Here is a 19,880-nt window from a genome sequence, read left to right on the forward strand (position 1 = left end):
CTCGTTTTGGCAAAGAAAAAACAACTTTTTATGATTGCATCGAAAGAACATCAAAACACCATCGATTTTGCATCGAAAAATCGATGGTACATTGATGATGTTTTGATGCAATCATGAAAACTTGATTTTTATCCAAAACGATATTTTTTCGATGCAAAATCGATGATACATCGATGGTATTTCGATGCAAAATCGATGATACATCGATGCCGATGGTGTTTCGATGCAAAATTGATGGTACATCGATGATGTTTCGATGGTACATCGATGGTGTTTCGATGCAAAATCGATGGTACATCGATGCTATTTCGATTCAAAATCGATAGTATTTTGATGCAAAATCGATAGTACATCGATGCTATTTCGATGCAATCATGAAAACTTGATTATTATCCCAAACGATGTTTTTTCGATGTAAGGAGTATTTTTATCTAAAAAATTAAAATTGTCATATATTGTGGATAGTAAATTATTGTGGCATATTAAAAAATTTACTAAATTATTATGTATATAATATAAAAATTCCCTTCTATAATCAATACTAGTCGATCATGATACACGTTTTGTGGAATATTGAGAAACAAAAATACAATTGGGAAGAAGTTGTAGCTTTTTTCTTTTTGGTCGGGAAAGTTGTAGCTCTTTCATTGGCCTGCACACTATTATTTATAGATTACTACAATGTTTAATTTATTTTCTCAGTCAAGTTGGATTGCACTGACGCGAGGCGCTACACCGCTGCATAATCTGCATTTGTGGATCATCTCTTATCTTATTTCCAAATTATGTAAGAACAGTTTATATACATCCCAATTTTTTCTATTCATTCATCATTATAAAAAGTGAAAATAGTTGATGAGATGCCATTTTTTTCCATTCACATTTGTTGTTATTTAACATGTTAATTCTACTATAATTATTTATTATTTTATAAAATATAAGATATTTGTATTGGTATGGCCTAGCCTAACCATATATTAAGACAAAGAATATAGGAGAAAATTTTGGAGAGAATGTTATTAACAAATCATATCTAGTATTTTGTTTTGTGAATTATTGATCAGTCTACAATTATATAATACACATATATAGATCCATTTATATTTATATATGTATATAAATACTAGATCAAACAAAATCTGACTATATGATATTTCTGTATACAAAATGTCACAGAGAGATCCGTAGAATATATCACTTGGCAATGAGATCTTTTGTTTGGATCAAGATCAAAGGTAAGCCACCACAATAATTACTTTACACAATCATGGCCAAATCATTACAAGCAGAGAGCTGAAGAAGAGCTCCATATGTGGCTATAGATCTATTAGTACTCGGAATTTCTGGCACGTACAAAGCCACAACAATTCTAGTCCTTATTTACTCGTATATTTTTCGTAACCTCTCAACAAACCAATTTCTTATAGAGATCTAGGATAAAAATACGTTTGGAAGTAAATACGTATAATTACTAATTACCAGGGTAATAATTATACACTCTAGATATTATACTTAATTTTAAAATATAAAGTTTGTTTAGAAGTTAAGTCCTAACAATGTAATTACACCTAATTCTCATAGACTATGAGAATTATTAGAAAGTGTAATTGAAGCATTTCAATTACCTAAAATTACATAATTAATGTGTAATTGCTTGGTTACACAAAATGCCAAATCTAGTAATTATCTCAAATTACTCTCATTTCCAATTAAAAAGTAGTTTTCCAAAAGCCCCCATTGACATTATAATTTTATTGAAATATAGAAGATATTTTCAATATCGATCAAACTTTCAAGAAAATTCACAGATGTGATAGATATTTGTCTAAAATTATAAAAAAAAAATGGAAATCTACAAAAATGCACTAAAAGTTAAAAAAAACTTGAAAAATACGGTGCATTACAAAAATACGAAATTTTTAGATAAAAACACGGAGGGGCAAAAGTGTAAATACAGAGTGCCAAATTCGTAAATAAAAGTGGTAAAATATAATTTTTTGTGATCAACGTTTACAAACTTGTAAATATCTGTTACAAAATTGTAAACGTCTGTTACAAGTTTGTAAATAATATTTACAAAAATCAGTTTTAGAATTGTATTTTTTTTTCACATAAAATTTACGAACAAATTCATAACTAAATTTTTTATTTGTTTAACAATATTATACAAATCTAGTTTCATAACTAAGAAATATATTTTGTAACTAACATTTACAAAAATAATTTATTGTTAAGAAATCGTAACAAAAATTTACATAAAAATATTATACTTTTCCATATTGTACCAACTTAAAACTTAAAAATATAAATTTAAGATATTCATATGTATAAAATACTTTATTAAAATGAAATCTAAAATACATTAAAATCTAATAAAGATATGAAAATCTATTACAAATTTCTAAATATCTGTTACAATTGTAAATATTTGTTACAAATTTGTAAACATTTATTACTAAATGGTAAAAAACTTTTACATTTTTGTAACTAATATTTAGAAAATTAGTTTAAAAATAGATTAAATTGTAACTAAAAAATTTATTTTTGTAACAAAAGTTTCTAAAACTAGTTTTATAATTAGAAAATATATTTTTGTAACTAATATTTACAAAAATATTATATAATTTTTATTAGCATAATTGTAACAAAGATTTATAAATCTAATTTAAAAATATTAAAATAATAATATTGTGACGATCATTAACTATATTGTAACATATAATTATTAAACCAATAACTAATGTATCTCATAGATATTGAATTCGAACACAATAAATAAAACATAAATTTATTTAGTTTGATCAATTTTTTTAATTATTTATCCTTTGTTATTTTTATCTCATCTCTCAACATATATACTACTAATTTATTGATTGACTTATTTAAAATTAGTTTATTTTTAATAGTAACATTATATGTTTTCTTGAAGCAATATCATAATTATTTTGTTTATATATTGCTTTGTTAAACTATTTAAACATAAAGTAAAAAGTAAAAAGTAAAATATTAAAAAAAACAAAGAGATAGAGGAAAAAAATAAAATAAAATGTAAACTACGAAAGACAAAAAAAAAAAGAAATGGAGAATATTACCAAAAAGAAAAACTAAATTTAGTTGATATATATTTATATATAAAAGTAGTATATTATATACATATAAAAAATATTTATAGAATCGTTGGAATTATTGTTTGGTTGATTCAGAAAAAAAAAAAAAATTGTGGGTGGAAACTAAAACACAAGTCATAATTATGTGACAAATGAAGGAGAGCGAACAATTATACCGTAAATTTGTTATAATTTTATATAACCGTAAATTTAGATTTTTTTTCTTATAAACTGTACAATTTGTAATTTTCCCGAACAAAATTATGAAAATTTAATTTCACTTCTCATCTCTTCTTCTTGAGAGAAAAATAATTTAGAGTTTTATTAATTGAATTAATTTTAATTAATATTAAGTAATCTAATTATTTTATAATATTAATAAAATAAGACAAGAAAAATATCACTACTGATAAATTAATTAAAAAATATCTATAATTATGATTATCAACAAAATTCTTCTAAAATATTCTAGAAATTATTTTAGTAATAATTATGTAAATTAAATTCAATTAGGTTTATATTTGAATTTAAATGATTATTAAATTGTAACAATTGAGAATATATTTATAATAACTTATCTCATAAATCACTAAGCATACCCATATGCTTTACTATAATTAGAATTCCAATTTTATAGAGAAAACTCTCTCACTTGCAATCATATTTCTCCATAGTAAAAACATTATAATTTTCAATCATTTTTCTCCATAGTAACAACAGTATGCATTCTTATTTTATTAATAATTCTATTTCAATTATTATTATCGTTTTTACCTAATACCATTTTTAATTTGCATAACAACTTTTGCTAATGAACTATTCTTATGCTATTTAATTGCTCAGTCTAGGATGAACAGATACACCAAATGTAATAAAAATTATAATTTTAAAGATAGTGCTCATTATTTTCATGTCACTCTATGATTAAGAAAAAAAGAATTTTAGAAGGCACATAATAATATTAAAGAAAAATTGACAAATCTTTCATAATTTAAACCTTATTCCTTACCCTATTTATTTTCCTACTACAAAAAACTTGATTTTTAGTCACAAAAAAAGTTGTGACTAAAAGTTTAAAATGTTGTGACTAAAAGTTTTAGTCACTAAAAAATATTATCACCACGTTATCACTAAAAAGTCCGTGACTAAAAGTTTTAGCCACACTAAAAATATCGTTGTGACTAAAAGTCACTTTTAGTGACAACAATTATTTGTAACTAATAGTCATCACAATTAGTGACAACTTTCTTTAAGCCACAACACATTTATTTTTAGTGATAATTTTAATTATCACTAATATTTCTTTAGTGACAACAAAAATGTATCACTAATACTTCTTTAGTGATAATTTATTGTTGTCACTAATAGTGATTTAATCACAAAAAAAAATTTCATGAATATATTTAATTAAAATGGATAAAAAGATGACCAATCAATGCAATTTTTTACACAACTAAAGAAAAAACCTGAATATAATAGCAAGTAGCCACATTTATTATCATCAAGAAAGTTAAGCATATTATTATACCACTAATATCTAAAGTATTACAGCCAAATCAAGTATGAGACCAACTGAGAAAAGCTAGAAACAAGTTGAGAAAAACTAACCAACAAGCTGAAAGTTCAATCACAGATAATGTATTTTATTGGGAACCAAAAAAAGATTAAAATCTACAAACATCAAAGCCCATTAATAAAAAGAAAAACAGAATCCATTGGATTAGTCATCCTTCTCTTGAGCTTCCTCTCATCTTTATCACCCTTCTTCTTTACCTGCAACATTTTAGTATTGTTATACTTAGAGACAAAATAGTTCATATTACATTTTGAATTCCATGTATGATCAAATCATCCTCAACATCTTTCCTAGTTTTAAACAAGCCATTATTGTATTTCACGCAAGGACAAGAGATCAAATCATTCAATTCATTGTGTGAAAATGCAAAATCAAGAAATGATTTAACTCTTTTTTCATACTCATGACTTAGTCTATTTCAATTTTGCATCCAACTCTTATCCATTCATGTATTATTCAATTAAATGTTGTGTAATAAACAGATGTATTATTCAATTAAATGTTGTGTAATAAACAGACCTTTTCCTTTGCTGCTTGAAACAAGGATCACACACGTCCAACACCAAATCTTTCAAACCTGAATACAAATAGTAACAATGAATCATTATCAAATGAGTATAAACACAAGATCAATGAAAGCCAAAGTCCTCTCATTATTAACTAACATTAACTAATAGCAAACATGTTAATGTGAATGAGAAATTGAGAATCAAGAAGTTAATTGAAAAATGCCTTTTTTGTTCCTTAAATATTTTTCTATAATTTTTTTATCATTTTATAGTATAAATATTTTATATTTTATTGAATATTTTAAATAGATTAATATTAATTTATATTATACTAATGATATATTTTAAATAAATTATCCAATAATATATCATTAATAAAAACCACAGGTATGTTAATTAAAAACATTTCTTAATTCTTGCCCTGTCTCAAAATCTCTTCTTTCCTTTGACAATTTCATTTTTCTTGATTTTGATGTGTTGTTTTTTGGGGTATCTTTGATTATTAAAATTATTTGATCAAATTTGTTTCATTTTTGCCAAATTGTAGATTTATAAGACTTTTGGAGTGGCAGGTGTTTGAAAATTATTGAATTGAATTTCTATGAATTTCTTCTATGTCTCATGATCTTATTTGAAAATTGTGAAAGACTTATAAAAAGAGTGAATCAAATTGATAGTTATTGATTTGGTACCTTCTTTGGACTTGGGTTTGTTGAATTTGGTTTATGTATGATTTTGATCAATGAATTTGTTTGTATGTGAGTGTTTGGTTGGAGGTGGCTGTTGTCTTGACTCAGGCTCAGCTAGTTGTGAATTTAGTCATAAGAGTCAAAAACAATAAACTTAATTGCAAGTTTGGGACCCAATGAAGAATCTTCAACTATTAAACCATGCTAACATATACTTGATGTTGAATTTTGCTTTTGGCTTTGGTGATAAATATGAAAGGTTTGCATTCTTCTTTTTCTTTTTTACCCTTATCTTCAAATTATTTGCTGTTTCTTTAGAAACTTTTTTGGTCTTTTATCCATCTTTGATACTTTTTTTTATGTGTTTCAATTGCTCATTACAACATATAAAATACATTAAGAATAACTTACTTCATTTGCTCAGCTTCCTTTTCATCCAACCAAGTCTTTAACTTTTCAGCCTCACTTAACACCTGAAAATCTCTCAATATTAAGTCATATAAAAAACTAATTTCTGGCATTCTTAAGAGTCACAATACAACTACAGTTTATTCATAAAACAAGAGATTATAAACACCCAGGCTGCCAGAGTATGATTCTGCACCAAAGCAATATATGTATATTTGGAATGATATACTCTTCCATTCCAAGACCCAGTCCACCAAAGCAAATGTGTTCAAACTCCACATGGACATTTATTAACATAGAAAAACAGGGCACCAAAAATCAAAGCCATATTAAATAAATAGACTTTTCTTCTTCTGAGATTTTGAAATTAAGTAGTCACCGTTATTAAGTATGGAATTACCAACACAAATATAATATATATATGTAGGTAGATGTGTAGTTTTTCTTATACTTCCATTGCATTAGAACACAAAAATGAGTACTACTTCACATACAATATATCTTAGCTCATTTATATTGATGCTGCTATCCTCTATCAGCATCACTATTAGTGTTGATCAAACTCAAAGGAACATATCTTTGGGTTCATCACTCACTGCGCAACTTACCAAAAATGAGTCATGGCAATCTCCATCTGGAGATTTTGCTTTTGGCTTCCAACAAATCCAAAAAGATGGCTTCCTTCTTGCTATCTGGTTCAACAAAATACCTCAGTAACTTCTGAATATATACATATATTTTTTCTACTATATATATATATATGAATATTTCTTCATAGAAAAAATAGAGAAAGTTTGTTGAATTTATGGATAGCTTTTCTAAGCATGTAGATAGATGAGACTTCCGTGGAGCTCCTTTATACTTAGCATTTGTTTTAGAAAAAATACACTTCCACACTTAGTATATTTTCTAGCTTGTAAAAAACAATTTTCACCCCTAAAGGTTTGATCCATGTGTCACAAAAACATATATCAGTGAATTGCTAAACATCACATACAAGAACAGAGCAAAGAAAGGGAGTATGAAGGGCCAAGATGTGGCTGTCAAGGTTATTCCAAAATCAAAGGTTATTCCAAAACATGTTCTTCAAAAATGGCTGCTGTTCTTTGGGTACAGGTTTGTCTTAAAGAGAATAGTAACAACAATTGCCATAGAGGATGTAAGGAGAGAACTGAGAAACAGTGAAAGTTTAGGTTCCTAAGTCAGGCAGAACTAGATGGAAGGTCTGTCTTGCAGATCAAGGAGAACTAGATTTGTAAACTCTTGACAATTAAGAGTTGGAAAATCAAATTACGAACCCTAATTTGAACACCTAAACAAAAATATATTGAAGGTGAGACAAAAAATTAGTTTATAAGAGAAAACAAACCTTTAGAAGCAGCTGAAATAGGCCAAGTGAAGATGATCTTAGAAGAAACTTCGGTCCTTGTTCGTAATCCTTGCGAAAGACACAGTAAGATCGAACATGGAGGTGAGAGAGAGCGAGAAGGAGAGGAGAAGATGCATATTCCGTGATTACTGTTTTAATTAATAATTTAGAAATACTGTTTTATTTTATTTTTGGATATTTTAGTCACAATTAAAGTTATATAGTTGTGACTAAAAATCAATTATTGTTCACAGCAAATTATGGTTATAACTAAATAGAAATTAGTGACATATTTTAGTGATTAACATTTATTAGTTGTCACTAAATGTACTATTAGTCTCAATAGTTTACTGTGGCCTTCTAAAATTTCTAAAATTAAAAAATTAAATATTGTCACAAAAAATTTGTTGTCACTACAATATTTTTTGCTACAAATTATGACTAAAAAATATATTTAGTCACATATTATTTTTGTTGTCACTAAATGATTGTGACTAAAAGTTAAGTTTTTTTTGTAGTATATGCATAAAATTAACATAATACTATGTATGATTTTCATTTACTACAAATCATGAATTACCTTATTCCTTAATCTATTTGTTTTCCTATATGCATCAAATTAACATACTTCTATGTATGATTTTTATTTACTGCAAATGATAATTTACATTATGTTTTTTCTCTTATTCAATAAATATGATATTCATCATTAATGTAAAATAAATCAAAATGTACCACTCACAATATACAATAACCAGGAAATATATAAATTTCTCACACCCGGATTATACAAAACTTTAAAAAAATTATAAGAATAACCATACAAATAAAAAAGTTCTTCAAAACTATATATGCAACACCATGATTAGCCAAAATTGTTACACTGTACATTTGAAATAGTGCTTAATTCGCTCAATGGGTTATTTGGCCATAAACATGCAACTAAATGTAATTAACAGTCCATGATTAAAATTTTTGATCAAAATGATAAATATTTCATTAAAATATTAAGTTGTACAAGTCATCTCGTAATAAACATTTAGAAAGTTGTTTACCGTTTTATCTACTATCTTGTTTGGTTTGATTTTATTTAACTGACATAAAAATATATATTAAAAAAATAACAGCTAACAGTTACTAACACATGTTATTGATTGCTAAACTTTTCTCCCAATGTTGTAGGTTTGACATGGAGCGATAAATTGTCTGAGTACGTTTTATGGCTGATGGCATTATTTTTGACAGAAGTATGGCAGCTTAATTACAAGACTGCAGTCACAGGTGTCAATATATTTAGGGGCTTGGAAGATATAGCTCCTTTAACTTTGCAACATGTTGTGGATTCTTACTTGGGTAATTATGGAATGGCTTTTCTATCTAGTGTTGCTTATACTGGTGTAAGTTTCTAACAATCCCACAATTATTGAATTAAATATTTATTATATGAACATAAGTATTATGTCAAAATTTTACACTCTCAATCGCATCTCTTTAATTAATATAATAAATCATACCTAAATAATAATTAGTTAAAATTAAGGCCAAAAAATATGAATAATTTTTTATGTATTTAATTCGTTGTTGGTACTATATAATAAATACTTATATGTTGGATTTCAGGGATTGGTGTTTTTGTCATTATCAGCATTAGGAACTTGCAATACAGTGGGGAAAAACTCGTGCCATGTTAAAAAAAGATACAAGTTCTTGTTTTTCTTAGCATTACCTCAATTGCTTGTGGGTATATCCTTCCATAAATTAAACTCATTAGAAGAGCTTCTTAGTGAAGTTGAGTGCTTAAAACCATCTAAACGGTTGCGCTTGATCAACATAGTTGCTTGGATAGTGGTTAATTTGGCTGGAACCTTTGTACTTTCTCGAATAGATATATGGACACTTAGATTTGCGATCCCAACTATGTGTATGTTGGTGGCAACATTGTTCTTCTGGAGTTGTAGTGTCCATAATTCTATCAAGAGACATGATCCTCCTGGAAGCTTCCTTACTACCATGCGTAGGGTCATTGTTCCCAGCTTCTACTTAAGATCCACTGAGCCAAATCAGGGTTATGATAATACTAGAACGCGCTATGGTCGTCGCCTTAGGTATGGGTTTCCATCTGCATCTCGTATTCGCACTTTTTCTACTATACATAAAATCATTATTTACTCACAATATACATATATATATATATATAACTAATTATAATTGTAGTCACAAATTATAATCGCTACAAGTCTTTGGACTAATATCACTTTTAATTACTACAGAAAAATACTAAAATACTTGTATGTGACTAATATTATTCATAAGTTATTCATAATGTAGTTTTAAATTTAATTATAGCTTATTATATATATTAATAAAATTTATTGTGATTAAAAACACATTTGATTATAACAAATTATAACTTTTGTAACAAATACTTTTAATCGCGAACTTTTTTAGTGTCAATAGGTAGATAATGATTGTTACATCCAAATTTCGAGAATAAATAAACAATCTCGAAATATAGGCTCGTAAAAAGTAAGATAATGATTAACAAGTGTTAGCATTATATTTGTAAAAATTGTCACTGTAACGCCCTGGTTACCCCAGAACAGTTACGGTGAACGGTGGACCGGAAATTTGACTCGCTACCCGAGTCATTTGGTCAAAAACGTGCTCTAAGTGTAATTAACAGGTTAAGGTATAAAACCAATAAAAAGGAAATGGATATTTTCATTACAAACTGCTCTGCAGAGCTAATCAAAACATTTACAAGTTGTTCTCAGTACAAAATGGTCACTACTGTTTAAAATTTACAATCCCGCCGACCTAAGCGGCAAAAACAGGGTAAGTCCCCTAGTTCCTCTGAGAACTCCTTGGCCGTGGTGGTCAAGCGGCCACATATGTATACATCACCACATCAGCTCTCCACTCAAGGCTAGGTGAGCTTTTCTTTCCCTTTACCTGCACCACATAGCACCCATGAGCCAAAGCCCAGCAAGAAAACATAACACTTTTCATAAACATTATCAAATGGTTATCATTATAATCACACTGAGCATAAAGCTTTCAAACAAGTGAGTGAACATCACATGAGGTCCTGATAAACCATACTGAGTGACTGTCAAGCATGTCACTATTTCAAATGGAAGAGTGGCTGCTAGGTAAGCCACTAGCCTTCAATAGGTTCTGGTAAACCATACTGAGTGACTGACAAGCACATCACTGTTTCAAATGGGAGAGTGGCTGCTAGGTAAGCCACTAGCCTCCAAGCGCTTATTTCATTCATCAACCCTCGAGGTCGGTCTGGCATTAATGCTCTTTGAGTCATTCAATGCTGATAGTCGATTAGATCTAATCTTTGATGGCTGGCGTGATTCACGCTAAGGCCGTCCTGACTGATGAGTCAGCGCAATGTGACCAGTGCCCAGTACCACTGCCGAAACTGACTAATAAGTCACAGCTTCACAGTTGATACTAGCACCTTTGCCAAATCTGACTAATGAGTCAGTGCCATGCACAAGTGAGCAAGATATGCTAAGCATTCTATATTCAATCCATGTCCATATTTACACAACCAACATGCCTCATGAATATCCATGCATGTCACACTTGGGGCGCAGTTTTCTTACCTTTGATTCGAGCTAGAATGAACAAAAGAACGACCCTTGAGAACAGTTTAGCTTTTAGTCCTTTAGCGGTTACCTAATCATAACACATATAGGATACCATCAATAATCATGATAATCAAGGGTTCTCAAACCATTATCTAGCCTCCAAGAGATCAATCCAAACTAATCCAAGTAGTAAGGACACTCCCGAGGCCTAAAACTAGGTTCCCGGGGCCAAAACGAGCAAACGGGGCGAAAACAGGGTAAGGGCTGCGGCCCTAGCACCTTGGGCCGCGGCCCCCAGGGTTCTCTGAGGCAAGGGCCGCGGCGCCCTCCATCAAGGGCCACGCCGCCCAGCAAGCACAAGTTCTCCACCTGCTTCTTCAAGGCAGGGCCGCGGCGCCCCAAGAACAGGGCCGCGGCCCTTCACCCTAGGCCACTCCCAACCGCGTTTTTAACACTCCAAAGCCTCCAAAATCATACCCAAACATTCCCCAATCATCAAAACAAAGTTCCCAAGCTTCCCCATGCATCAAAACCCTCAAAACCCAAGGTTCAAACGAATGGAAAACTCAACAATTCACAAAATTAATTCAAAGCTTAAAAACTCGGAAAAACTCAAAACTTAAACTTCGATTACCTTCGATTAGGTTGTTTTCCGTCAAATCCTTCGGTTAAGAAGCTTCTAATCTTTCCTAGGATCGCTATGCCTCGATCCTCACTCGATTCCGACTCCTAGAACTCAAGATTTCGTCAAATATGCTCCGAGTTGCGAAAATGAACTAACGAAGGGAAACGAGAGGTTTTCTATCGTATGCTCTATCTGATAAGCTACTTCAAGCTCAAGTAACCTCAAATAAAACCTAATGCTTGGGGTCCCAAAAACACCCCCGGGGACATTATAGCCAAAACCTCCAGAATTTCACCCCGATCTCAAATATTCCCAATTTATCATCAAATGAACATTTCTATTACCCCAACATTGACCCCGTTATTACAAAACCGCTAATCCACTAAAAATAATCGTCTCATGCCGATTAGCTCGAATATATCTCCATAATAATGGAATCTCATTCATAAATCATATCATGCACCCAAATACACAAATTACCCTCAACGGGCCAAATTATCGTCACACCCCTGTAATTAGAAATATGGACTCACATGCATGCATTTCACATCATATTATAATATAATCAACATGTACATGCATATTATCAATTAATAACATAATTAAGCAAGTATGGCCCTCCCGGCCTACTATTCACGCCGTTAAACATATCGGAGAATTCGGGGCATTACAGTCACGAAGTTCCCTAGCTACGCCATTAGTGCTCGAGTATGAGTTGCAGGCTCCAAAACGTCAGTTTCCTCCAAGAGATAAGTTCGAACGACTAAATGAGCAAAGAGCACTTCTACAAAAACAGGCTTTTAGGACACTTTTTTAGGGTACTCACCTCGATGCGAGCCTTAAAAACAGCTCCTGGACTTTTTAGGACAATTATTGAGAATCCTTAATGAATTTTTTTTAGGACATGCAGTGTGAGCCCTAAAAACTTATGTGTCCTAAAAGTTTGAATTTTTTTAACGAAAGTTCCTGGACTTCTTATTAGGACACTAATTGAGAGTCCTAAAAGAATTTCTTTTAGGATACCCAGTGCGAGCCCTAAAATCCTATGCGTGTCCTAAAAATTTGAATAATTTTTTTAACAAAAGTTATATTATATATTAAATCAGAAAAAGAAAAAAAAACACTCTGTCCATTCTCTCTCTCTCTCTTGGATTCCCTCTCTCCCCCACTTCTCTCTCTCTCTCTCTCTCTCTCTCAAATTTTTGCCAGCCACAAACGACGGCTCTCTAGCCACCCCTTGCGTCGCCCAGGGTGCTTCTATTTATACCCATTAGTTTTTTCTCTCTGCACCCATTTTTAATTAATTATTTATTTTTAAATATATCTTTGTCATAAATTTATATAAATAACTTTACTAGTTATTTACTATTAAAATTATATTTCATCACCAAATAAAATTCTTAATAATTTAAGTGCTACAAATATCATTATACATAAAGATTTTCGCCACAATCCTCATGATTATATAATGTCTCTACATTCCTACAACTGAACACTATAACATAGTTCATTTTCACCTCCCTTTTCCTTATATATATATATATATAAATACACTAGGGGAAAGCTACGTGCAATACACATTTGTTTAATTTAATTTAGAAAATGTATTATTTGTTTTAATTAAGTTTTTATGATTATCATATATATTTTAAATATATAAAAAATGACATAAACATATTAAAAAAAAATTAACTAAAACATTATTTATGGTTTTTTTAAATAATAATAATAACACGATGACCTTTTTTAGAACACACACTACAAATTACACATTAATCATTGAAGAAAAAGCTAGCCTATTCTTGATAAAAGATAAATGTTATTCAAATTTCTTATGTAGATACTCATTCATATTATTTGTAAACACACGACACTTACATATAATATATTTATAATGTTTGTTGTTATATTAAATATATAATTTTGTATTATATATTATTATAATAATGATATTTTATAGCATTTAAATTTATATTAATATAATTATTAAATGTCTAGTCTTGTATTATATATTATTATAATAATGATACTTTATAATATTTAAATTTATATTAGTATAATCAAGATATATTTATTTTTAATTAGTTTTAAAAGTATATTCCGTTAATTAATTAAAATATGTCATTAAAGTTAACAAACAAAATCCTTAAAACCAAGATACTTACCTAATCACATAATATTTATTTAAATTATTTTATTTCTTAAAAAATAATATTAATTAAGATTCCATTTTATTTAAGAAATAATATTTTTTGACTAGATATTAATTATTTTATTTCTAAAAATAAATCTTCTAAACAAAGTATTACATGAAGCTTTTGTTAATTAAAAACTTCAATTTTTTTTCAATTTTTTACACTTAAGCTCATTCAAATTTTTTTAGCTTTTTAATCCTTTAAATTTATAAAAATAATTATGTACATCAACTAATCTTTATAGACAAAGTAATGATACGTGCACCCGTAATATATAGTAAAATTTTTGTCATAAGTTCATATGTAGTTCATTATGTTGCACTTAAATTCTTATGTAAATTTTTTGGTGGCGAAAATTTCTATTGTTATATATTTGTTGAGGATGTTGGTTCCTTAGCTGTTAAATGTGCCAAGTGTCACGGGCCGACTATTTGGGGATTCCAACTAGACGGAACGTGCGACACTTGCAGACTCTTCAAGCTAGCAAGTCAGCCTACAACACACACCTACAGGCAAACAAACTCAGCGGTTAGTCACGTACACATCTCGGACATGCAACGGGCAATAACGAAGTATGAGCAAGCACAAAGCAAGTCATTCCTAGGAACGTCCACACAACACAAAGCACACAACAAGGCAAGTGGCACACAAAGGCCCAACGAAGGTAACAAACAAGTAACACATAAGCAACAAGGAAGTACACAGGGGCAAGTATGGATAAATGTTATTTCATTAATATATAGCCTTGATAGGGTAAGGGAGTACACAGCTTTGGCCCCTATCTGCTGATGGCCATGGTGCTTCCCTAAGTCACCAGGTCACCTCCCCCTAAGGAGCCTTCTAGGGAAATAAAGTCTTCCCAGGAACATATATGATTTTTGTCTGGGAGACATATGCAATATTACAAAACTGCCACTACCCTATCCCATGAGGTTGCTTGGTGCAAGACTTGACTAATGATCAAGCACCAAGGCATGCTCATTACAAAATGGCCCCATGTGGGTGTGCCAAAGGGGCAGCACGCCACACCAAGCAGTACATGTGGCCGCACTCAATTAGCAACAAATTTGGCTTTTGAGAAATTTGCTGCATAAAAAGATATGTAGTTTATTTTGTTGCCAAAAATTAAATAAAATAATTTATTTACATCAAAAAATTATTAAAATCTAATTAAAAAATTATTGAAATGTTAATTAAAACAAAAACAATAAAAAATTCATATTAAAAAAACTAAGAATTTAATACTTTTTTATGCTAATTTTTTTTAAGATGAATTAAAACAAATATTATGATGAATATTGGGTTACCTTTTGAAGATTACTTTTTTATTATTTTTATTTCAATAATTTGTTAATTAGACTTTAATAATTTTTTTAAGTGAATAAATTATTTTATTTAACTTTTGCCAACAAAATTTTTACTTAGGCAAAAGTGCAACAAACCGAACTACATACATAGGTATATATGTTGGAATTTTTTCAAAAGTGAATTTTGCCGCCAATTTGATGCTCCTTTGTGTACCATTTGACACACTTAACAGCTGAAGGACCAACGTCTATAACAATGTGTAATGATAAGGATTTTTGTCGCCAGCAAATTAATTTATATAAGAATTTAAGTGCAACAAAATTAACTAAATAGGAATTTATGATGCAAAATTTTAAAATATATTCATATGCATCTGAATATTACATATAGTAACATGAGTCCCAGTTTAAACAAATAGGATTGGTTGAAAAAACTTTCACGATATGTAATATTTAGATGCATATTTTAGATGGGCATATCATTAGTCCATATATAAATATTAAGTGATTAGTACATAACTAATTAGCTAATATTTCTAGATGGGGATCAAGTTGTTCCGCCTTTACATAATACTTAATTCAATCTTAATACCATATTTAATTTATCCTGATTCTACGTGCAATATAGGTTTCATATAATATACATTGGATGTTCTCCTCAAGCGCTTATTGTTAATTTTACAATACAATTACATTTAAATATAATCTCTCTTTTTTTCTTTGAATAGAAGATATACAAGTTTTAGAAATGTTCGTATTAAGCCCCGAAAAAAATGTACACAGAACTTGTCTATGGAAAAATCAAAGAAACCAAGGCTTGTGTACGTTTGTATTAGCTAGTCTTCATATTTGTTAACTATCCTTGGTGAAAAATAAAATTGTTATTATAATAATAAGAATCATAATTGTAGTAAAAGTAGTTGACAGATAATGTATGCTCGAATAATAAAGTAGCTAGAGTATTATCTTCGTATAGGGTAAAATAAAGTTAAAACTATTGAAATCTTATTGTGTAAGTTGTTCTTGATTAAAAAACATTATAAAAAAAATTGTATGGAAAAAATAAAAAAGAAAAACAATCTGATCAACATTATAATAATATATCTAGTTATCATTTTAAAAATAAATTGTATAATATTACAATATCACATTTACTATTTTAATAATAAATAATAGTTCAATTTTTATATTTGAAAATACAATATTACTTCTAAAATTTAAATTTAAAAATAGAAATCTATATGTTGATAGCATATGGTCAAACTTTTTATAATAGGTTAAACTCTTTCATATGATAATGAGAAAAATTCAAATTAAGTTATTCACAATATGTTAAGACTGTGCCTTAGTTATATATTACATATATGTATAAAAGTATACACATTTAATAACACAGAATTCTGCGCAGGTGCCTAGACAAAGCAATAATTAATTTACCAAATAATGCTGATCAAGAACAAAGAAACAGGGTGATCCGAGATGTTGAAGAAGTTAAAAAATTCATATGCAGAATTCCCTTTTGTATGGCCTTTTTCGTTTTGGGTATTGTATCTTCAGTGGGAGACACTTACTTTATCCAACAGGCAGCCAACATGGATTTTAAAGAGTATGAAGCCCCAATTGTTGTGCTTCAACTATGGTACGAACTCTCCAAAAAACTGATCAGCAAACTTTATATGAAAATAATGCAAAAACTACTCAAGAACAATAGTAGAAGTAATAATAATAATAGTAATAATAGCAATAGTAGTGTACATAATTTGTTCTCATCAAAATATGCTGGTTGTGTTGGAGTAGCTGTATCCATGATTTTTGCAATGCTATGTTGTTTTACTGCTGCAAACGTGGAGAAGCACAGGTTAGATAAGGTTAAAGATATGTACGATAAACATGGTACTGCTTCTGATGGAATAATTCCGATGAGCATGTTTTGGTTGCTACCGCAATTCTTTCTTCTTGGGAGCTTTGATGGGATTTTAGATGAAAGCATTGATCTTTTCTGTAATACTCATGAGGCTCCTACTTCTTCAGATCGTGTTATGCGTGTTTTTTCTTTGCTCATTATTGGTTTAGGAAAAATAGGTAGTATCTTATCGGTATTTGTGGCTCGAAAGGCTAGTGCATGGGTAGGTAAGACTAGTTGGTTTGAAGAGGACCTAAACAAGAGTCGTTTGGATAAGTATTACTGGGTATTAGCTGCGTTGAGTATAGCAAATCTTGTTTATTATAACATCTTGTATTATTGTACTAGTTTGAGATCAGAAGTGAGAGAATCATATTAGATTTGATGGACCAGTTTAGCTTTGTCGGGTACAATTTTAGTATATCTAATTTGGTAGACTGCGATATTGTGTTATACGGTGTGTATCGTGTACATTATTCTAAATGGAAGTATTATGTTTGGTTTTTATATATATATATATTTTAAGATGTTCTATATTAGATTGATATATATATATATATATTATATTTTTGGAGATTTTCAAGTGATATGTTGGTCCAGCAACCTGTTTGGATTGAAGGAAGCTCAATGGAGCTTAGAACAATGAAACAAGCCATAAAATTTCCTATTGCGGCTAGGCTTCTCATTCCAACATCAAGGTATAAATACCTCATAAAACGATACCATTTTGTCCAAAATAACAAAAGCATAAACGACAAAGTCTAACATAAATACTTGATAATAAAGAAACTGCAAATAAAAGCTGAAATATTTGGAAAAAGGACAAAAATAAAATAGACTCGAAGCAGCTGCATCATTCTCTTCCCCACTGTGAGAAGAACTCGTCTCCGAGTTCAGAGTAGTGGTGGGCGCATCGTCAGGAGGATGATAATCATACAGGTCAGCCACGTTGAAAGTGTTGGAAATTTTGAGATGGGGAGGAAGCTCAACGACATATGCGTTGTCGTTAACTTTGTGTATAATGGGGCACAGACCAATCTTCTTCGACATGAACTTGTTATAGGTACCCAGGGGAAAGCGTCACTACAAGAATTTTATTATTTAATTACATTAGATGATAGCACGTTTTAAAAAATGTTACCGAATTATATTGAAAAATAAACATTTTATTAATTATTTAGTACTATTGCTTGATATTAAAAAAAAATTAAAAAAATAAACAATACCACACAGAATCCATACAATTTTAACGTGTTCTTTCACTCTCTCTCTCTCATTTCTCCTCATCCCGATTGTCTCTTCAATTCTCCAATCACTCTCATGGATTTCTAGCAATCATTCTTGTGATCTCAAGCGCTCATCAACATGGGCATGGACAGGTACTTCTACAACTTCATTTTTTCCCTCTTCATCCATATCTTTTCCCCCAATAATAAACCTAATCCTCACTCTAGGTTTTAACAACAATTTGTTTTTTGTTTTTTCATAATTTATTTAATTATTCCTCAACCATATTTTCTCATTGTTAATCAAATTGATATAATAATGATCTCTATTATTTTTCTGGTGTGTGTTTGGATAGGAAGAAATGTTTACATATAAGTTAAACTCATATATATATATATATATATAGAAAGAGAGAGAAAGAGTGAATATAGGACAAATCTGGTCTTGTTTGCTATTTTGAAGTATATATTAGTAAGCTTTAAATAATGCATTAAAAGTGTTTAACAGAATGCTTCACTGAGATATATGAGTAATTGCTTGTAAATGAGTAAATGGGATTCTTGGCCTTGACTTTCTTTCTTTTTCTACACTTCTTTTATGGTTAATGTATGCCTACCTGTTTGACTTTTATATATATATATAAATATATTTCATATCAGTGTTCTCTTTTCAAGTCATTGTATGATATCGAATGCTTACTTAGATGCTATAGTTTAGTTTAGTTTACCATGAAAAATGATTAAGTGTTGCTTTCCAATGATTTATGTCTTAATGAACTGTTTATATGTATATATGTGTTTATGTAAGCAAATGTAAAAAAGGGAAGGGGGGATAATGGGAGGTGAGTCGTTTTTAGCTGTAAAGGAGATGACATATGTGTGGGGTTCGGAGAATTTAAAAACAGAGAGGAATGTTTTATGTATATATATATATATATATATATAAACATATAAAATTAATCGTTGTATCTTTCTTTCTTTATTCTTTTAACAATTGAACGCATGCTTCAAAAACCGCACGCATGCAATACTTCAAAAACCAGCTCAAGATCAGAGAATTCACAAGTCCAAAACAAAAACCGCTCAATTAAAGTGATCACAAATATATATATCTTGAAAAAAAAAAATACACTGCCACTTACAACTATTAATTGCAACTGATTTTGGGCTTCATAATCAAACTCAACCATACCTTATTGTTAGTTCAAATAGCCAGTGGCAATAAAAAAAAGGGATCAACCCCCCAAAGAAAGAACATAACAGATGAAACCTTGAAGAACACTGTCATTCAAAAATGAACATAGGGGGCAAAGATAATTACGATGAATAGAAAAGAATTAAAAAAAATTGTATCATATTTT

The 19,880-nt window shown here is 29.7% G+C and overlaps 1 protein-coding gene across 1 annotated transcript; it reads left to right on the plus strand.

The window, feature by feature from the left end:
- Nucleotides 1–589: 589 nt before the first annotated feature.
- Nucleotides 590–17,741, plus strand: LOC133802480 (protein NRT1/ PTR FAMILY 5.5-like). The gene is made up of 5 exons (XM_062240794.1): nucleotides 590–787; nucleotides 1,177–1,235; nucleotides 8,841–9,055; nucleotides 9,279–9,763; nucleotides 16,799–17,741. The coding sequence occupies exons 2-5, from the start codon at nucleotides 1,205–1,207 to the stop codon at nucleotides 17,670–17,672; spliced, it is 1,605 nt and encodes a 534-aa protein (XP_062096778.1). The 5' UTR covers nucleotides 590–787; nucleotides 1,177–1,204; the 3' UTR covers nucleotides 17,673–17,741.
- Nucleotides 17,742–19,880: the final 2,139 nt, after the last annotated feature.

This window comes from Humulus lupulus, chromosome 9 (genome assembly GCF_963169125.1).
Source record: "Humulus lupulus chromosome 9, drHumLupu1.1, whole genome shotgun sequence".
NCBI lineage: Eukaryota > Viridiplantae > Streptophyta > Magnoliopsida > Rosales > Cannabaceae > Humulus > Humulus lupulus.

Coding starts and splice junctions, on each gene's coding strand:
- LOC133802480 (XM_062240794.1), top strand. CDS start 1,205: ATGAGATCTTTTGTTTGGATCAAGATCAAAG. Junction 1,236..8,840: donor TGTTTGGATCAAGATCAAAG/GTAAGCCACCAC, acceptor CCAATGTTGTAG/GTTTGACATGGAGCGATAAA. Junction 9,056..9,278: donor CTAGTGTTGCTTATACTGGT/GTAAGTTTCTAA, acceptor GTTGGATTTCAG/GGATTGGTGTTTTTGTCATT.